This window comes from Perognathus longimembris, chromosome 1, assembly GCF_023159225.1.
Source record: "Perognathus longimembris pacificus isolate PPM17 chromosome 1, ASM2315922v1, whole genome shotgun sequence".
Taxonomy (NCBI): Eukaryota; Metazoa; Chordata; class Mammalia; order Rodentia; family Heteromyidae; genus Perognathus; species Perognathus longimembris.
Genome location: NC_063161.1, coordinates 10444479 through 10460949, shown reverse-complemented (window position 1 = coordinate 10460949; position 16471 = coordinate 10444479). Strand labels below are relative to the sequence as shown.

General features: G+C 43.3%; 1 protein-coding gene across 4 annotated transcripts in view; it reads right to left on the bottom strand.

Annotated features, from left to right (window-relative positions):
- Large1 (LARGE xylosyl- and glucuronyltransferase 1) overlaps nucleotides 1-16471 on the bottom strand; it is a 453235-nt gene that overhangs the window by 59391 nt on the left and 377373 nt on the right. For all 4 annotated transcript variants that reach the window (XM_048356361.1, XM_048356369.1, XM_048356383.1 and 1 more), the window contains 2 exons: nucleotides 7430-7542; nucleotides 4436-4561 (listed from right to left, as the gene is read on the bottom strand). In XM_048356361.1, the coding sequence (XP_048212318.1) occupies nucleotides 4436-4561; nucleotides 7430-7542 (239 nt within the window). The remainder of the gene's footprint in view (nucleotides 1-4435; nucleotides 4562-7429; nucleotides 7543-16471) is intronic.

Sequence of the window (16471 nt, the reverse complement as noted above, 5' to 3'; positions counted from 1 at the left end):
CAGCCTAGCCAGCCAGGCGCTTACCAGCCCCGCCCTGGCTCGGCGCTCTCGACTGACGTTAGCTCAAGGGGATCAGGTGACACCTTTCAGCCTATCAGCATCCTGGCCAATCCCCTTCTCTTGGAATCATCCCCTTGTACCTTTGTCTTAATAAAGTTCGTTGGTTCTTGAAGCTGGCTCCGAGACTTGCGTACGTCTGACTTTGTCTATTGGTAAGGAGGCAGGCACGCTTTCTCGTTTTGACCACGCACGCGTTAGGACGGTGCTGGCTCCCCCACCCCACTCATCGGGCCCGCCAGCCCGGCAGGAAGGTCAGCCTGAAGAGCTAGGGCGTTAGCCCAAGACGGGTACGACTCCCCTTGGGGGGGCAACCTAAGACACGGCACGCTCTCAAGTAGGGCGCCTCCTGTTGTTCAAAGAAAAAAAAATATAAAAGAGGCAGATGTTGGGATCCGGCCCTTAGACTTGGTGGGGACTTGACGCCCTTCCCCCCAAGATCTTAGGGGAATGCGGAAGCAGGCTACTCTCTCTGGATCAGAAACCAGAGAAACTGGCTTTGCACCCAGCCCCCCAACTCTCTAGCCAGCCCAGGCATCTCCCAGCCGAGCCAGGGCCCGGCGCTTTCAAGTGACGTTAGCTCAAGGGGATATCATGTGACAGCTTTCAGCCTATTGGCGTCCTGGCCGATCGCCTTCTCTCGCTATCAATTCCCCTTACATTCGCTTTAATAAACCAGTTTGGCTCTGGAGGCCTACTCCGAGACTTGCGTACGTCTGACTTTATCGGTAAGGAGACGGGCCTGCTTTCTTGTTTCGGCCACGCGTTAGGACGGTGCTGGCACCCCCACCCCACTCTAGCCTTATCTGCGGGCTGGGTGACTAGGGGAGAGGGTGAGAAAGGGAGTTGTAAAAAAGAGTAACTGAATCTCGATCCCCATGCCGGGAGAGGCTACCGAGCCCGACAATTATGTGGTATTTCTCCTTTAATCCACTAATATGATCTTGATAGTTACTTATTTTTTTCAGTGTTAAATCACCCTTGTCTTTCTTGGAATAAGCCCAATTTGGTCATGATATATAATCTATTTTCTACATGGCTGAATTTGGTTAGCTAATATTTTGCTTAATATTTTTACATCTATATTCATGAGAAAAACTGGCCTATAATTTCTTTTATGTAACCACCTTTGTCTAATTTTAGAATTAAGGATATTCTACACATAACAGAATGAGTGAAAAAGTATATCTCTTTTCTGACTCTGGAAAAGTTTATTGAAAATTGTAATGTCCTTTGATTAAAAAAAAATGGTAGAACTTATATCTACTTACTAACAAGAAGGGCTATGGTGTGTTTACAAAGGTGTAGTGGCTAGAAAACAATTCAGATGCATAGGTCTCTTTTTTCTTTAAATTCGCTTTGGTAAATTATACATGTCTAAGAATTTGTTTTGTCTAAATTTTCAAGTTCATTGATATATGTTCACAGTATTTCAGTCATTTGTACAATTATGCTTTACCTGTTGGTTGAAAGCTCCATGAACAGAAAGATTAGTTACTTTGGTCTTTATATATCGAGATCTCAGGAAAATTACTTGCTTGAGAATATTCTTAACAGTTAGATGCCAGAGGTTCATGCATGTAATCTTTTAGCCTGGGAAGGAAAGACTCTAAGACTCTTATTTCCAATTAACCACCAACAAGCCAGAAGTGGAGCTGTGTGGCTCAAGTGGTAGAGCACTAGCCTTGAGCAAAAAAAGCTAAGAATCAGTGCCTAGGCCCTGTGTTCATGTCCCAAAAGTTGTAGAGAATGAGTCAATGAAGTGGAATTGCTGCTCTGTTCATTTCTTGGTGAGTTCTCTTTTTCTTTATGAATCTTGCCATAGCTTTGTCTATGATATTGGTCTCTTTCCAAGAACTAGATTTTAATCATATTGAGTAATCTGTTAATCAGTTTCTGTTCTTACTTTATGTCTTGCTTTTGAATTTATTCTAATGTTCATTCAAAACCATCCTAGGTAGTAAACTTGGCATGTTGATTTTTCAGCATCTTTTCTTTTTAGTTCACTTAATGTTATATATTCTCTCCATGTTTATTTATTTTAGTAATTTTGACATGTATTACTTTCATTTAGTCTCTAAGTAGTTTTCAGTTTCATTATGATATCTACTTACAACAATGAGGAAATTAAAAGTGGGGTTTCAATTTTAATGAAATAGGTTTAAAATTTTTTATTGTAATAGGCTTCTAGTTAATTGTACTTTATTCAGAGCATAAAAGTAAAATACAATTCTTGAACATGTTCTGAGGTTTTGCATTTTGGTCTGGTATACGGTTAGTGTTTTATAAATGTTCTGTGTGAGTCTGAGAGAGATATATAATCTCTAAAAAGAACTAGACTCTTTACTTGCCCAATAAATCAAGTATGCTACTTATATAACTCAAATCTTCCACATTTTAAAATCAATTTTACTATTTAACCTTTTAATCTGAAGAGAATATGTTAAAAACATTTCCCTATGATAGTTAGATTCACCCATTTTTTTCTCTGCAATTCTAATGGGCTGTGTGTATGGGGATACACATAATTATTAAAGAAATACAGATGCACATATAGTTATACTCTTCCATATACATATAAAGATTCATGTACAGGAGATGTATACAAGGTAATCTCATTTTCAAGTTGTGGCCATCTTCCTTCCTCATAATAATTTGCTTGATATCACTATAGTCAGCTTTCTTTTGGATATTTCCTTGATGATTTCATCTCATATTTTTTTTTTGTGTGTGTGTGTGTGTGTGTGTGTGCGCGCGCGTGTGCACGCGCTGGTACTGGGGGCTTGAACTCAGAGCCTAAGCACGGTTTCTTAGATTTTTGGATCTAGTGCACTACTACTTGAGTCACGATATTTTACTGGTTATTAGAAATAAGAGTTTCACAGGTTTCATTGCCTGTGCCGGTTTTGAATGGTGGATCTTTAGATCTCAGTGTCCTGAGTAGTTAAGATTACGTATATGAGCCACTGGGACCTGGCTCTTCCATAATTTATTTCAACCTTTTCTGGATATTATCAGTCATATATGTCTTTTATAAATGCTCTATATAATTTTCTTTTTTCTTCATCAATATCAGTTTACCTTTATTTGATTGGTATATTTGATCTCTCCTGGTGATTCCCCACTCCCTCCATGGTTCCTATGCTTTTATTTTCTTCTTTTTTTCTTTCAAGTGATTGTGTCTGGAACCAGAGTGCCTAGGGACATACATTTCCTAAAACACAACACCAACCTTTAAACCACACTCCTGACCACCAGGGGTCAGCAGACCACTCCGGGGGTGCCTCATCTAGTGGCTCCTTGCTTCCCTTGTGGACTCACTCCGCCAGCAGTTTATGGTCTTTGCTCTTATTTACCTTAAGGACAGATGGATTATGTTTTTTTTTTTTTTTTTTTTTTTTTTTTGTGTGTGTGTGTGTGTGTGTGTGTGTGTGTGTGTGCGCATGTGTGCTTGAAATTAGGACTTCACACTCTTCCTTGCTTCATCACTAAGCCATACCTCTAAGATCTGTTTTACCATTTACAAATACAAAATATTTACATGATACCTGGGCAATGTTTCAAGGGAAGTAGACCTTGTAGCAATGTGTGTCTCTAATTTCCCTCTGCTACAACCATAGAGGAGAGTGTATTTTGGTGTTGAAGCCGATCACAGATACTTGGTTAAGCCAGGGGCAATCAGAGACTATCCAGCTCACGTGTAAGCCCATCAATGGAATAAGTGGTTTTAGCTGAGCCATTTTAGAATAGTTTGTCATGCAGCATTATCTATAGCAGTACATAACAGATACATGCTGCCACTTTCCATCTCTCACTCAGGCAGGTCCCACCCCTGGGCATGGTACCCAGAGAGCTACGAGGATGCCTTTCAAACTGTCACTGTCCTTTCTGAGGGAAGAGAAATGAGACGTATGTGTTCTCCACAGGGACTTCCCTACACCTAAGGAAGCACCGACTGCATCTCCTGACACCCATTTCCTGACATGTTTCTCTTCTCAAGCCAGGAGTGACTTAGAAGCAGGAAGTTATCCACATCTGTCTGTACAGCACCTGGCACTGAGTTGGCTGTGCTTGGTCTGAGTTAAATCAATGGATGTGGGGAACAGGGAGGAACCAGTACAGCAGGCAGCAGATGGCACAAGCTGGTTCTTACTCTAGGGGGTTCTATGCATTCTAGAAGGCCAAACAAAGGCACAACACTCCCCTATTCACAAAATATCCAACAGAGAAGCACAGCCCATTCTTTCTGCTCTCTTGTGCACCGTTTTTCCACCATACTTCACACAAGACTGCAGCCATTATCCATTATCCTTACAAGTCTCCCCCAGTGCCCCCGCCACCCGCCCTCACTCCACCTCTGAAGACTGTCTTGACCCACCTTCAAATCAGACACATCCCTGTAGCACTGCTCGGAGCGGGTATGGTCCGACAGCTGCACATTCCAGAAGCAGGGAAGCTGATACACTAGGAAGGGGTTTTGCTTGATGACAGCATTGAAGATATCCTGAGGGACAAAAGGCAGACACAGTCAAGCTGGCTGGTGGGTCCAGCTTACAGTTTCGGCTCTCCAGATAGCCCATCCCCCCAAGGGGAGGGCATCCTATTCTGTACACAGGCTAGCTCACACTGTGGATATTTCTCTTGTCTCTTATCTCTAGAAACCCAGTGATGATGTTTGGACAGAGACAGGAGAAAGCCCCTAGTTGCTCCTGAGTCCTACTGGACACACAGAACATTACCCAGCAGGCAAGGAGTAACATTCCTGCATTTGCCACTGTATAATAAATGAAGTCTCTTTCCTCTCCCTCATCCAGTCCTACCTGGGAGCCCTTTATTATCCATCCCAGCCTCCTGGAGAAGAAACTGTGTCATGACAAGTGGCTCAACCCATCCAGGGGAAAGAGACAAACAACAGGCGGCTCCTCCTAGCGGCTCTTTTCTGGGCTTTAGGTGGGCTTGGTGATGGATGGTGCTTGGATCCCTGCAGGTGTCAGTGTTTAGAGTACATAGTCTCTATTTTGAAATCTTGATCTGCCTTGTCGGAGGGAAGATTTTTAACTCTTTCTGGCTCCTCTCTGTGCCGTTAAACAGGGTCATGCTTATTTGTAGCTGCTGACAGAAGAGTGCCAGGAGGTGAATAATAGAACTAGCCTCTCTGGTCATGGACACATGGTTGCTCGCTCTGGTAGATACACTGAAGCCATTGTGACCTGACACAAAACAGGGAGGGCGGCAGGGGAACTTTCTCCCCTCAGGTTTGAGACAGCACCTGAGTCCATTCTCCCTTCACTCACAATGCTGAATCTCTCAGAGTGTGTTGAGGAAATCAGTTTCGGATTCCTCAGGAAATATTGAACAATAATGCTTAAACATAATGATGTAATCCTGAGGAGTTTCTTGTTTCCATTGTATTCGAAAATCTTGTAGAAATTTGACTAAAGTGGGCATTTGAAAAAATATGTGGCTAGTGAATTCTCTCTTTGGATGAAAACCCAAAGAAATCATTTTTGTCTCTCAACATGGTCACGGATACCACAGCAAAATGGAAATTGGAGTCAGTTACTCCGGGAGATCCAAGATCAAAGACAGGAGCCCTTGCTTTTCCTAGTCAAAAGGAGAAATGGACCTGCGTACTGGTGGCTCACACTTGTAGTTCTGGCAACTTGGGAGATATGGAGGATTGTAGTTCAAAGATGGTGTAGGGAAGAAAAGTTGGATTGTAATTCAAAGCTAGCCCAGGTAGAGAAGTCCTTGAGACTTGAGAAACAGCTAAAAGAAGGGCTGGAGGCACAGCTCAAGTGGTAGAACACCGGCTCGGCAAGCGTATGCCCTGAGTTCATACACCAGTACTAACCAAAAAACCAAAAACAAAAAGAAAAAAACAAAGGAAGAAAAGGAGGTGGAGGAAGAGATTGTTTTTTTAAAATTTGTAGTTGTTAAGGATTTGGTGTGATTCAATAACATTTTCAGACTGTCTAGATAAAAAGAGGGTGGTTTCTGAAGTTAAGGAGTTTGTCCTTCTATTAAATGTAATCCCCAAGGTCAGGAACACTATGATGGGGTCACAGTAACCAGCTTAGCTTCAAAGGCTGGATGATGATGAGCGAGGCAATGGAAATCTTGCCCTGGAATATGCTGGGCATTGCAGGGTCCTGGGGTCTGGGTTATCCTACACTGATGTCATTTCAAGGGAAGATGGCAGCCAGTAAAAATGGTGGCCTTCTAATACAGCAGTCTGCCACCCACTTAGGATCGTGTTTCAATACCCTGTGTGTTCTCTGAGGCTCAGGACTGCACGCTTCTGTCATGGCTGGCTCTCTCTGCCACCCTTCCTCTGCACAACCCTGTTAGACATCTGCTGGATGAGAACACGATTAGACTGAGGGATGAACGACTGTGTGGAGCTGTTCTTTCAGCCTGGCAAGGATGGGGCAATTATATCTCTGTCTACAGAGTCACAAAATAGGTAGAAAAGCATTCAGACCCATTTCCTTACTGGTTTCTTGAGAAGCTATCAGCTGTTGTGGTTAGGGTCTGGAATGCCCCCAAAGGCATATATGTTAATAGTTTTGGTCCCAGGTTCTTCCTTGGCCCCCACTGGAGGAAGCGTCTTTTATTTTTGGCAGTATTAGAGTTTCAACCCAGAGCCTCATGTTAGCTGCATAGGCACTCTACTACTTGAGCCATAATGCCAGTCCTTATTATTATTTTTGATAGGGTCTTCTGCTTTTGTCTTAGGCCAGCCTCAGATTACAACCCTACTACTATCTATGATTTCTATGTAGCTGGGATTACAGAAATGTACAACTGTATCTGGCCCTGAGGTAGTAAATCTTTTAAGAGATAGGGCCATTGGAGGGTCCTTAATCATTAGGGAAACACCTTTGAAAGGGATTGTGAGACTCCACAATCTGTTCTCATTCCTCTCAAAATTTTGCTTCCTGTCATCAAGTAATGAATTTGGTTCATCTATGATATGTTTTGCCTTATGACAGGCTCCCTACACAATAGGGTCAACAGACCATGGACTGAAATCTTCAAAATGATGTGTTCAAATAAACCTTTGTGGCCAGGAGTGGTGGTGCATGAGTATAATCCAAACTCTCAGGAGATTCAGGCAGGAGGATTGAAAATTTGCAGCCTGCCTGTGCTATATGGTGAAACTCTTGTCTTAAAACAACAACAACAAAAGTAAACCCTCCCTCCCCGCCAAAACCCACTACCTAACATATGTAACTGTAACCCCTCTGTACTTCATCTTGACAATAAAAATTAAAAAAACAAAACAACCCCCCCCCCCGCACCTTTCTTCTTCTACATCAGGTATGGCATTCAGCAACAACATAATATGTACTAACACAAGGGCACTTACCTGGTCAGCCAAGGATGTAGACAGCATGCCCATGAGCTCCCGCTCTGCTGTCAGCCTCCACATCTGTTCCCATTTCATCTTCCGGAGCTTATCCAGAAGAAGGAGAATCACTCCTGGACAGAGGCACAGCACAGAGGAACAAAACCCAACAGTGAGGCGGAGGCAGCCATGGTCTCTCAGGGCCACAGGTGTGTACACAGAGGAGGGATAATCCCTGACACACTTCCTCCCCACCCTCCAACATCTCAGCCCTTGTGGCTTCACCATGAGGGATACGCAGCTGGAGGGTAAGACAAAGGATTAAGTGAGATGGGCAAAAGAGCCTGGGAAAGTCTAGGTATGGATGGTGGTGTAATCTGAATTAACGCCACTGGGCTCAAATGTAAGCATAGTTAAAATGGAAGCTGATGTGAAGTATATTTTATCCTAACACCATCAGTATCAAGAAGCAACAGGGATAGGTAGCACATTTCCCACAAGCATTAGGTTCTCTTCCCCTATTTTTCCCCAAAGTTACCATCCTTAGTTTAGCTGGGATCTGGTACCTACACGATTAAACTGTTTAGTTACAGAGGACTGGCATCTTCTTTGTGACTATATGCTGAATATGTCTTGTTAGCTACTGGCCAGGCATGTGGGCCTGCCCCAAGTTCCTGACTTCGAGAGGTTTCTTTGGCTTATGGACAATCATTATGCATCTCAGCCTCCTCACGCCTCTGAATGGGAAGGCCAATGCCATGCCTTTGACATGAGCTCTAAGCCTTCGAGGTCCCATCAAAGCTAGCAGCAAGAGTTGTTTTGGTCCTTTCTTTACTTTTCTTTTTTTTTGTTCCCCCCTCCCCCTTAGTTGACCTTAGTGAAAGGTATACATCTGACTGTAAACATGTGTGCATTTGTGTGTATCGGAACCGAAGCTTGTTCAAGTCAAGGCTTGAGGGCTCTTCCTTAGTATTTTTCCTCTCAAGGCTGTTTTACCACCTGAGCCACAGCTCTACTTCTGGCTTTTTGGTGGTTAGCTGGAGATAGGGTCTTATGGACTTTCTGGTCCAGACTGGCTTTGAACTTCAGTCCTACTACCTCAGCCTTTGGTGGGGGGAGAGGTGCCATCCTTGGGCTTAAACTAAGGGCCTGGGTGCTGTCGATGAGCCTTTTTTTTTTTTTTCTGCTTTAAGTCTAGCATTCTACCACTTAGTCACAGCTCCACCTCCAGCTTTTTGGTAGTTAACTGGAGATAAGAATCACACAGACTTTCTTGCCCCAGCCGGGTTCAAACTGCAGTTCTCAGATCTCAGCCTCCTGAGTAGCTAGGATGACAGGTGTGAGTCACTGGTGGCCTGCTGTACACTTTTATTTTATTTTTAGTCGTTTTCAATTTTAAAACCTTTATTTGACAAATGAGAGAAACACAAAGCAACAAATTTACAGTGGTAAACTTGGATCTGGCGTTATACAGCTTCATGATAAGGTATATTAATATCAATAATAACAACTATAAAGAGTTGTTGAAAGTGGTGAGTACAGGTGTATGTGCACACATGCAGTATGTGTATGTGGTAGGCTGTCAAGAAACACGCCAAATCCGTAGGTATGATTTATTAGATATGTTGAAACAACTAAATATCATGTTCGGTTCACAGTTGAAGAAATGAAGAAAGAAAGTATACTTTGGATTAGCTGAGCAGCTTAGAAGCAGGTTGGTCACACACAGGGTACAAAGAAGGCCCAGAGCTCAGAACAGGAAGAGGCAAGAGTGTTTTCCTGCAGGGATTGCTGTCAGGTGATGGATGGGTTAGCTACACCCACGGGTCTCCATCAGTCCTGCTCAGCTGCTTAGCTCAGCAGAACAGGCACAGAGAAAACTCAAGGCAGAAGAAAAATGATGGCAGTTGATATCTAGTACATACACTTCTAGGATTCTAGGAATGAAACTGACTCTCCCACATGAAGCATAAACATAGACCCTAATAAGACTTTTCATTTATTCCGGTGGCATGTGATTGCAAAAGAAGTATATGTACCATTGAGCAGAGGGGTGTTTGGTCAGAAAGAGTTGAAATAAAATGTATGATGGCTGTGGGAAAAAATGGGTGAGTACACCAAGATCTGAATTCATAAGTCAGACAGTGAATGACATCTATTGCACATCATGTTTTATTTTTGCTTTCTTTTGTGTTTATTTTTGTTGTTTTTGCACATATTGTTTTCTTTAATGCTCCCAAGATCTTTACAAGATAGATTTTTGTCATCTCATTTTATGAGTGAGGGACACTGAAGGGCTCCCTTAGACTTGTCTAATTCACAGCCCACAAGATCTAGACCAGACCCAAACTTCTATCGGTCTCATCCAAAGGAGCAATGTCTCCTTCTATTCTACTCACACCTGAGCCCCACAAGATTGCTTTGTAGCCTGGGGCATGGCCAGATTTCTTTCCCATGTATCTGTGAAATCTTTCCAGATTTCTTTCTTTCTTTTCAGTTTCTACCTGTGTAAAATGAGAAAAATGTTCCTTGTTCAGAACAACTCGGAGAACCATCATGCCTCCCTCCGCATACCCCAGTAACTTTTAACCACCAACTAACTCATGGGGGAAGAGAGAAAACAACTTGATAGTTGGCATTTGCCAATTTCCACAGTGTGAATCCTCCTAGTTTGGGTCATTTCAAGCAATGCAATCCCTGTGAACATGGAGTTGGGAACAAGTGTAACCTGGATTCTCCTGAACCATGCAAGCTAGCTCTGGCCTATCACCATCATTCTTCTAAACGAGTGAAACTTTTAGGGAGAGAGGAAAGAGACATTTAGAAGTTCTAAAGCAAGAGCATACAGTAATGTAAGCCACATGTGACTGATTAAAAAAGTGCACTCCAGTCCAACATGTGAAAGAGAAGACCTGAACTTGTGCAATTCCCAATAGTCCAGCAGTATTTAGGCAAATTACATATGGGCATACAAGGAGGTGCCAGTTTTTGTTTGTGTTGTTGTTACCTGTGTATGCAGGCACTAGGGCTTGAACTCAAGGCCTGGGTGCTGTCCCTTAGCTTTTTTACTCAAGGCAGCCGCTCTATCACTTGAGCTACAGCTCCACTTCAGGCTTTTTGGTGATTCATTGGAGGGCAGAACCTTACATACTTCGTGTGACTGGCTGTCTTCAAACTATGCAATCCTCAGATCTCAGCCTCCTGAGTAGCTAGCCAGGATTACAGGTGTGACCACTGGTGCCTGGCTGGGCACAAGTAAGAACGTGGTTCTATCTGAAGTTGGACTTTTTCAGCTGAAGCTACATTGACTTGGCTTTCAAATGCAGGGCCCAGGTTGGCTGTTGATGCTGTTTTTCTGCTGTCAGGAAGAAGGAACGTGGTGCCAAAAGGGCTTGACTCTGGCCTTTGTCTGGCGTTCACATGCTCTGCCTATTTCCAGACTTGTCCTTGGGGTCTGGGAGCAGGAAGCCTGCCCCTGCCCGGCCATGCCCTGTACAGAGGCTTGGGGACTGAGCTGTGACAGTGCCTCTCCTTGGAGCTGGCTGGGATCTTGGGGCCAGCAGGGCTTTACCTGCAGCTGTCATGCCTGGAGCCTAAGAGACCACAGGAAATAAATAAATGCATAAATAAATTAAAAATCAAAGGCTTTCCCTGTGAACAGCTGGTCCAGGGTAGACAGGTAGACAGGTGCATCTGCTGTTCAGAGGGTAGTGCTTCTCTTTCCTGCACGAAACTGGTAGAAACAGCTCAGTAGCCAAGATGGGAGGACAAGCAAGATGGTGTCCATACCGAGAGGAGAGAGAAGAATGCATCTCAAAATTGCTTTGGAATACAGTACAAGCAGTATTATGATACTTTCTGTACCTGCAATTTCACATGATAGGAATGATGAAGATGACTTGAATGAAGTGGTGATTGGGGTCCACTAGAGAGACAAGGTAGTTTTTGCTTTTGTTTTTACATTTCATGACCTCTGATTCTCAGGACAAATCTTCAAGGGAGATGGAACTGTATCCATTTTACAGATAAAGAAACTATAGCTCGTATGTATAAGGAGCCAGATTAATTCTACTATTTGTGTAGTGCTGCTTTTTCAAAGCTGACCCATTACTTCCTGACTGGAGGGTGGAGGGCAGGGACAGGGACAAAGACAAAGAGACAGAGATGGTGAGGAAATGTGCCTGTGAATTGAATTCAGGGCCTTAGGGTCTCACTAGGCTTTGTTGCTCAAGTCTAGTGCTCTATCACTTGAGCCACACCTCTACTTCCTGCTTTTTGTTGGCTAATTGTAGATAAGAGTCTCATGGACTTTTAGCACAGGTTGACTTGAAACCATGATCCTCAGATCTCAAACTCCTGAGCAGCTAGCTAGGATTATAGGTGGCACAAGTCCTGCTCTGTCTCTGTCATTCTGTCTTTGCCACTTGGTTTTATGCTTTAGACAACTGACAGGATCAGGCTAAGACTGACAGGGCTGATTTAGTTCACATTACCAAGGCCTAACTTGTTCACACATCTCCAATGAACCAAGTTCAGATTGAACCTTTTATTCCACAGTGGCATTCTGCAGGACACTAAGAAGTGTTGTGAGAAGGAAGCATGGTTAAAGAAGTTAAATCATTCTCTGATGAGGAAATGAGAATGGCCAAGAGACATATGAAAAAGTGCTCTACATCACTGGCCATAAAAGAAATGCAAATCAAAACAACATTGAGATTCCATCTCACCCCAGTAAGAATGTCATATATCAAGAAAACTAACAGTAACAATTGTTGGAGGGGATGTGGCCAAAAGGGAACCCTACTTCATTGTTGGTGGGAATGTAAACTGGTTCAGCCACTCTGGCAAGCAGTATGGAGATTCCTCAGAAGGCTCAATATAGAACTCCCCTATGACCCAGCAACCCCACTTTTGGGTATTTATCCAAAAGACCACAAACAAAATCACAGTAATGCCACCAGCACAACAATGTTCATCGCAGCACAATTTGTCATAGCTAGAATCTGGAACCAACCAGATGCCCCTCAGTAGACGAATGGATCAGGAAAATGTGGTACATATACACAATGGAATTTTATGCTTCTATCAGAAAGAATGACATTGCCCAATTTGTAAGGAAATGGAAGGACTTGGAAAAAAATTATCCTAAGTGAAGTGAGCCAGACCCAAAGAAACATGGACTCTATGGTCTCCCTTATTGGGAATAATTAGTACAGGTTTAGGCAAGTCATAGCAGAGCATCGCAAGAGCCCAATAGCTATACCCTTATGGACACATAAGATGATGCTAAGTGAAATGAACTCCATGTTATGGAAACGAGTGTTATATCACAGTTGTAACTACTTTCAACGTCCCATCTGTATCTGTAGCTTCTATTATTGATGATGTTCTTATATCACCTTCCAGTGGTTCTACCTACACTATCTCTGTAATCTTATCTGAGTATTTTGGAAACCGTGTATAATGGTATTAGAAGTAGGAAATTGAAAGGGAATACTAAAATTGAGAGACACAGGGTAAAAAAAGACAAACAACTACAAAAGCAATACTTGCAAAACTGTTTGGTGAAAGTGAACTGAACACCTCAGGAGGGGAAAGGGAAAAGGGGAGGAGGAAGGGGGGTATGAGGGACAGGGTAACAAACAGTACAAGAAATGTATCCAATGCCTAACGTATGAAACTATAACCTCTCTGTATATCAGTTTGATAATAAAAATTTGAAAAAAAAGTTAAATCAGTTAGGAGATGGTGGCATTAAGTCAAACAGTTGCTGAGTCTTGAAGGAAAGTAGCAGAACACTGCTTCTCTCTCTACCTTGAGTTCTCCTTGGTCTCTGGCTGCATTTGCTCAGATTCTAACCCTACTGCAAGGTCTTCTTCAAGAGGACAGAGTACAGTCCTCTGGAGGTTTCTGTGGCTTTGCTGGTCAGAGCCAGAGATAGTGTAAGCAGGCATGAAGTGGGTACTTGGCTCCGCAGAAAGCTGTGGGGAGCCCACAAGCTGGCATCCCGAAAGTTTTTATGAAAATGGTCTTGGTGATCACGACTTTGCTCCCTCTTCTTTGAAGCACTCGAGTTCTCTTTCATGCATGACCCAATAAGAAGGTGAGTTTATTAAAAACTAGTTAATTTAAAATCCCCTGCTGATTTTACTCAGTATTCACTTTTGATCATATAAATTAAAAGGTCTGTAGTCTACTTTTTCGCTTTTTACATTTTTTCCCCTCCTAAAAGCACTTTATGAGAGAGGGGTGGGGGGAGGGAGAGAACAAGGAGATTAGACAGAGAGGAGGGAGGGAAAATGAGAATGAATAAAAATCCTTTCACCAGAGTCCTTTGGCTGACTTTTCTGGGTGTTTTGAAAGTGTGGATGGGATTAGGTACAGAGGCCCCTCAAACCTTACAAAAGCATTTGCTCATTCAAATAATTCATTCGTTAACAAATACTGACTGAGGGGCTTCTACAAGCTAGGTGTGAAGTACATCCCCGTAAAAAAAATATAGTGGTTCTTGCTCTCAAGAGTTTGAAAGCGGTTTGGAAGATCTAATAGGAAAAATGCTAAGGTTTGGGTCTGGAACATGCCCCCAAAGGCCTGATGCTGAAAGCTTAGGATGTAGGACCTAAGTGGAGGTCTTCAGGTCATTGGAAAAGTGCAAATGGTAGGAGAAACCTCAAAGGTCACCAGATCCATGTCTCATGCCAGCCACATTCCCCTGAGGTAACAGCCTTTGACTAAAGTGGGTGGCCCAAAGCAAAATAACAAGCACAAAGTAAAAAAGGTCAAAGATCTACATCTCTGCCACCCGCCACCTTTCCTCCTTTGTCATAGTTCTCCTCCATGTCTCAATAACCCTCTTTCAAGCTACTTGAATATATCTCGGGCTTCCTCATTCTTTTTAGGCTCATTTGCTAAACAAATGGGATCACATTTGGTTAACCCTGGTGGTTTGGGGGTGATTCTGCAAATGCCTCCTCCCAAAGTGAGTGTCTTACCCACACAAAGTTGTGGAAAAGCACTCTTAATAGATGGGCTCCTATCCCAGCCAAAGATGTGCCCAAGTCTTAACCCCACTATCTGTGAATGTGGCTTTAGTTTAGATACAGAGTCTTTGCAGGTGTAATAAAATGTAGATGATGTTATACTGAGTTAAGGTGAACTCCAACCCAATGGCTGGTATTCTTATAAGAAGAAGTAGAGAGGCAGAGACAGACATGAAGCAAAGATTTCTATGAGCCTGCAGAGAAAAATATTAGAATTATGGCCCCATCAAATATTCTGGTAATGGGTGATGAAAACTGGAGGTATAAATCATGCTCGCTGGTATGTGGGTCTCCTCCCACTCATATCATCCACAAGGCCACTGAGTTTTTTCCAAGACCCAGTCTGAAGCAAGAGAGTGTCTCATGATATCTGGGCTTGCCAACGCCTCCCTAGGTAAGGTAGTATTAGCTTAAAGCTTCTCTAGCTGTGTCTTGCAGGAAGACATTTTTCCTGGAGCTACGTCAAGACATTGGTTTTTAATTTGCCATTGCACAAAACAGCATAATGCAATGCTTAGACCAACTGGGGTGCAGATGCATAACTTCAGGACAATGGGGGTATTCTCAGTCTCTTGAGCTTTATACCAACTACTGACAATGACTATAACTCTATAGAAGTCAGACTACTGACCTGATTGTTGGCATGGAGATCCTCCAGTCTGGCCAGATGCTTGACTGCACAAGATAATGTCTCATTTGCCTACTGGGGGTGAGGTGTGTGTGTGTGTGTGTGACAGTGTGGCTGGCTGAACAACTCTCACCAGCTGAATGTGTGATGGTGCCTGATGGAGCGATGAGCACATGGGCTGTGGAAAGGGCAAGATAATCTCTGTAAAGTCAAACAAACAAAGTAAGCGTGCATGGAAAGACAAGCACACCCCCTTTGTTATGGCCCTGCTGCCATGCATGAAGCCAGACACCAAGAGAACCACCAGTGATCTGTGCAGAGCTCACAGCTTCCTTCTTCCTATTCACCCCACTTAGGAGGTGGGAAGGTGAGATACTGGGTGGGGGGGCTCCTACATGCCACAGAGCCCCAAGTGTTCACCTGAGGTGAGCGCTGTGATTCTTGATCTGCATATATGCTGAGTAGGGAGAACAGAACAAATAGCTTTTTGGTATCTGAGCTGGCTGTCAAGAATACGTGGTCATCATAACCATGGCTTCATTCACTTTTCTACTCTTCATAAATGTATTCCCTCAAAAGCAACTACTAATCTTTTTAAAAATCACAGAATTCTGAGGTCTAGTTTAGCAAAATGCAGTGCATGCATGGGTATTTCTTCTCTATCCTCTACATAAACTGCACTCTCTGAGATCCTCATTCTTCCTATCCTTCTCTTTGCAAGCCTCCTAGGATGCTCCCAGCTCAGTATACCCCCATCCTGGCATCTCCTCTCCACCAAGGGGTGAGTCTGTTAAAACGTTCATCTTGTTGTTTGGTGCTTGTTCCTTTCCACTTGTCCCTCAGAGATTCCAAGTTGTCTAGGGTAGAGATGATGTCATCGGTGCTGCTATTCACAGGCCCAGCAGGCAAACTCAGAGGATGTTTCCAAATGAGTTGACAAACAAAACAATGAGTTGAGTTTTGAAATAAGCCAGTGGCCCCACACAGCAGTATTCAACAGAGTCTTCATTACCATGCGAACGTGCTGTCTGTCATGCCCAGGGAAGTAACTGGTTAAAATGAAGATCCATTAGATTCTTGGGAAGGTAGGTCACTTGTCCTGGGGATGGATAGGTGGACGCCTATTGAGCACCTCCTTTAACCAGGACAAATGGAATCATGTAGTTAAAATCCAATCTTTTGTTAAATGATTGTCTGTCTTCCAATCAGTGCAACAGATGTCACAAAATTTACAATCAGAAAGACCTTTCTGGATTAACTCCTTGATTATTTGTTGTCTTTGGGCCTCAAGCAGAAGGTGCCGGGGTTGGAAAGTGTTAGGTTGGAGTCAGACAGACCTGGGTCTGAATCTGGTCCCTGACACTCCCTGGCTGGGTAACTGTGGGGCAGGCAAGT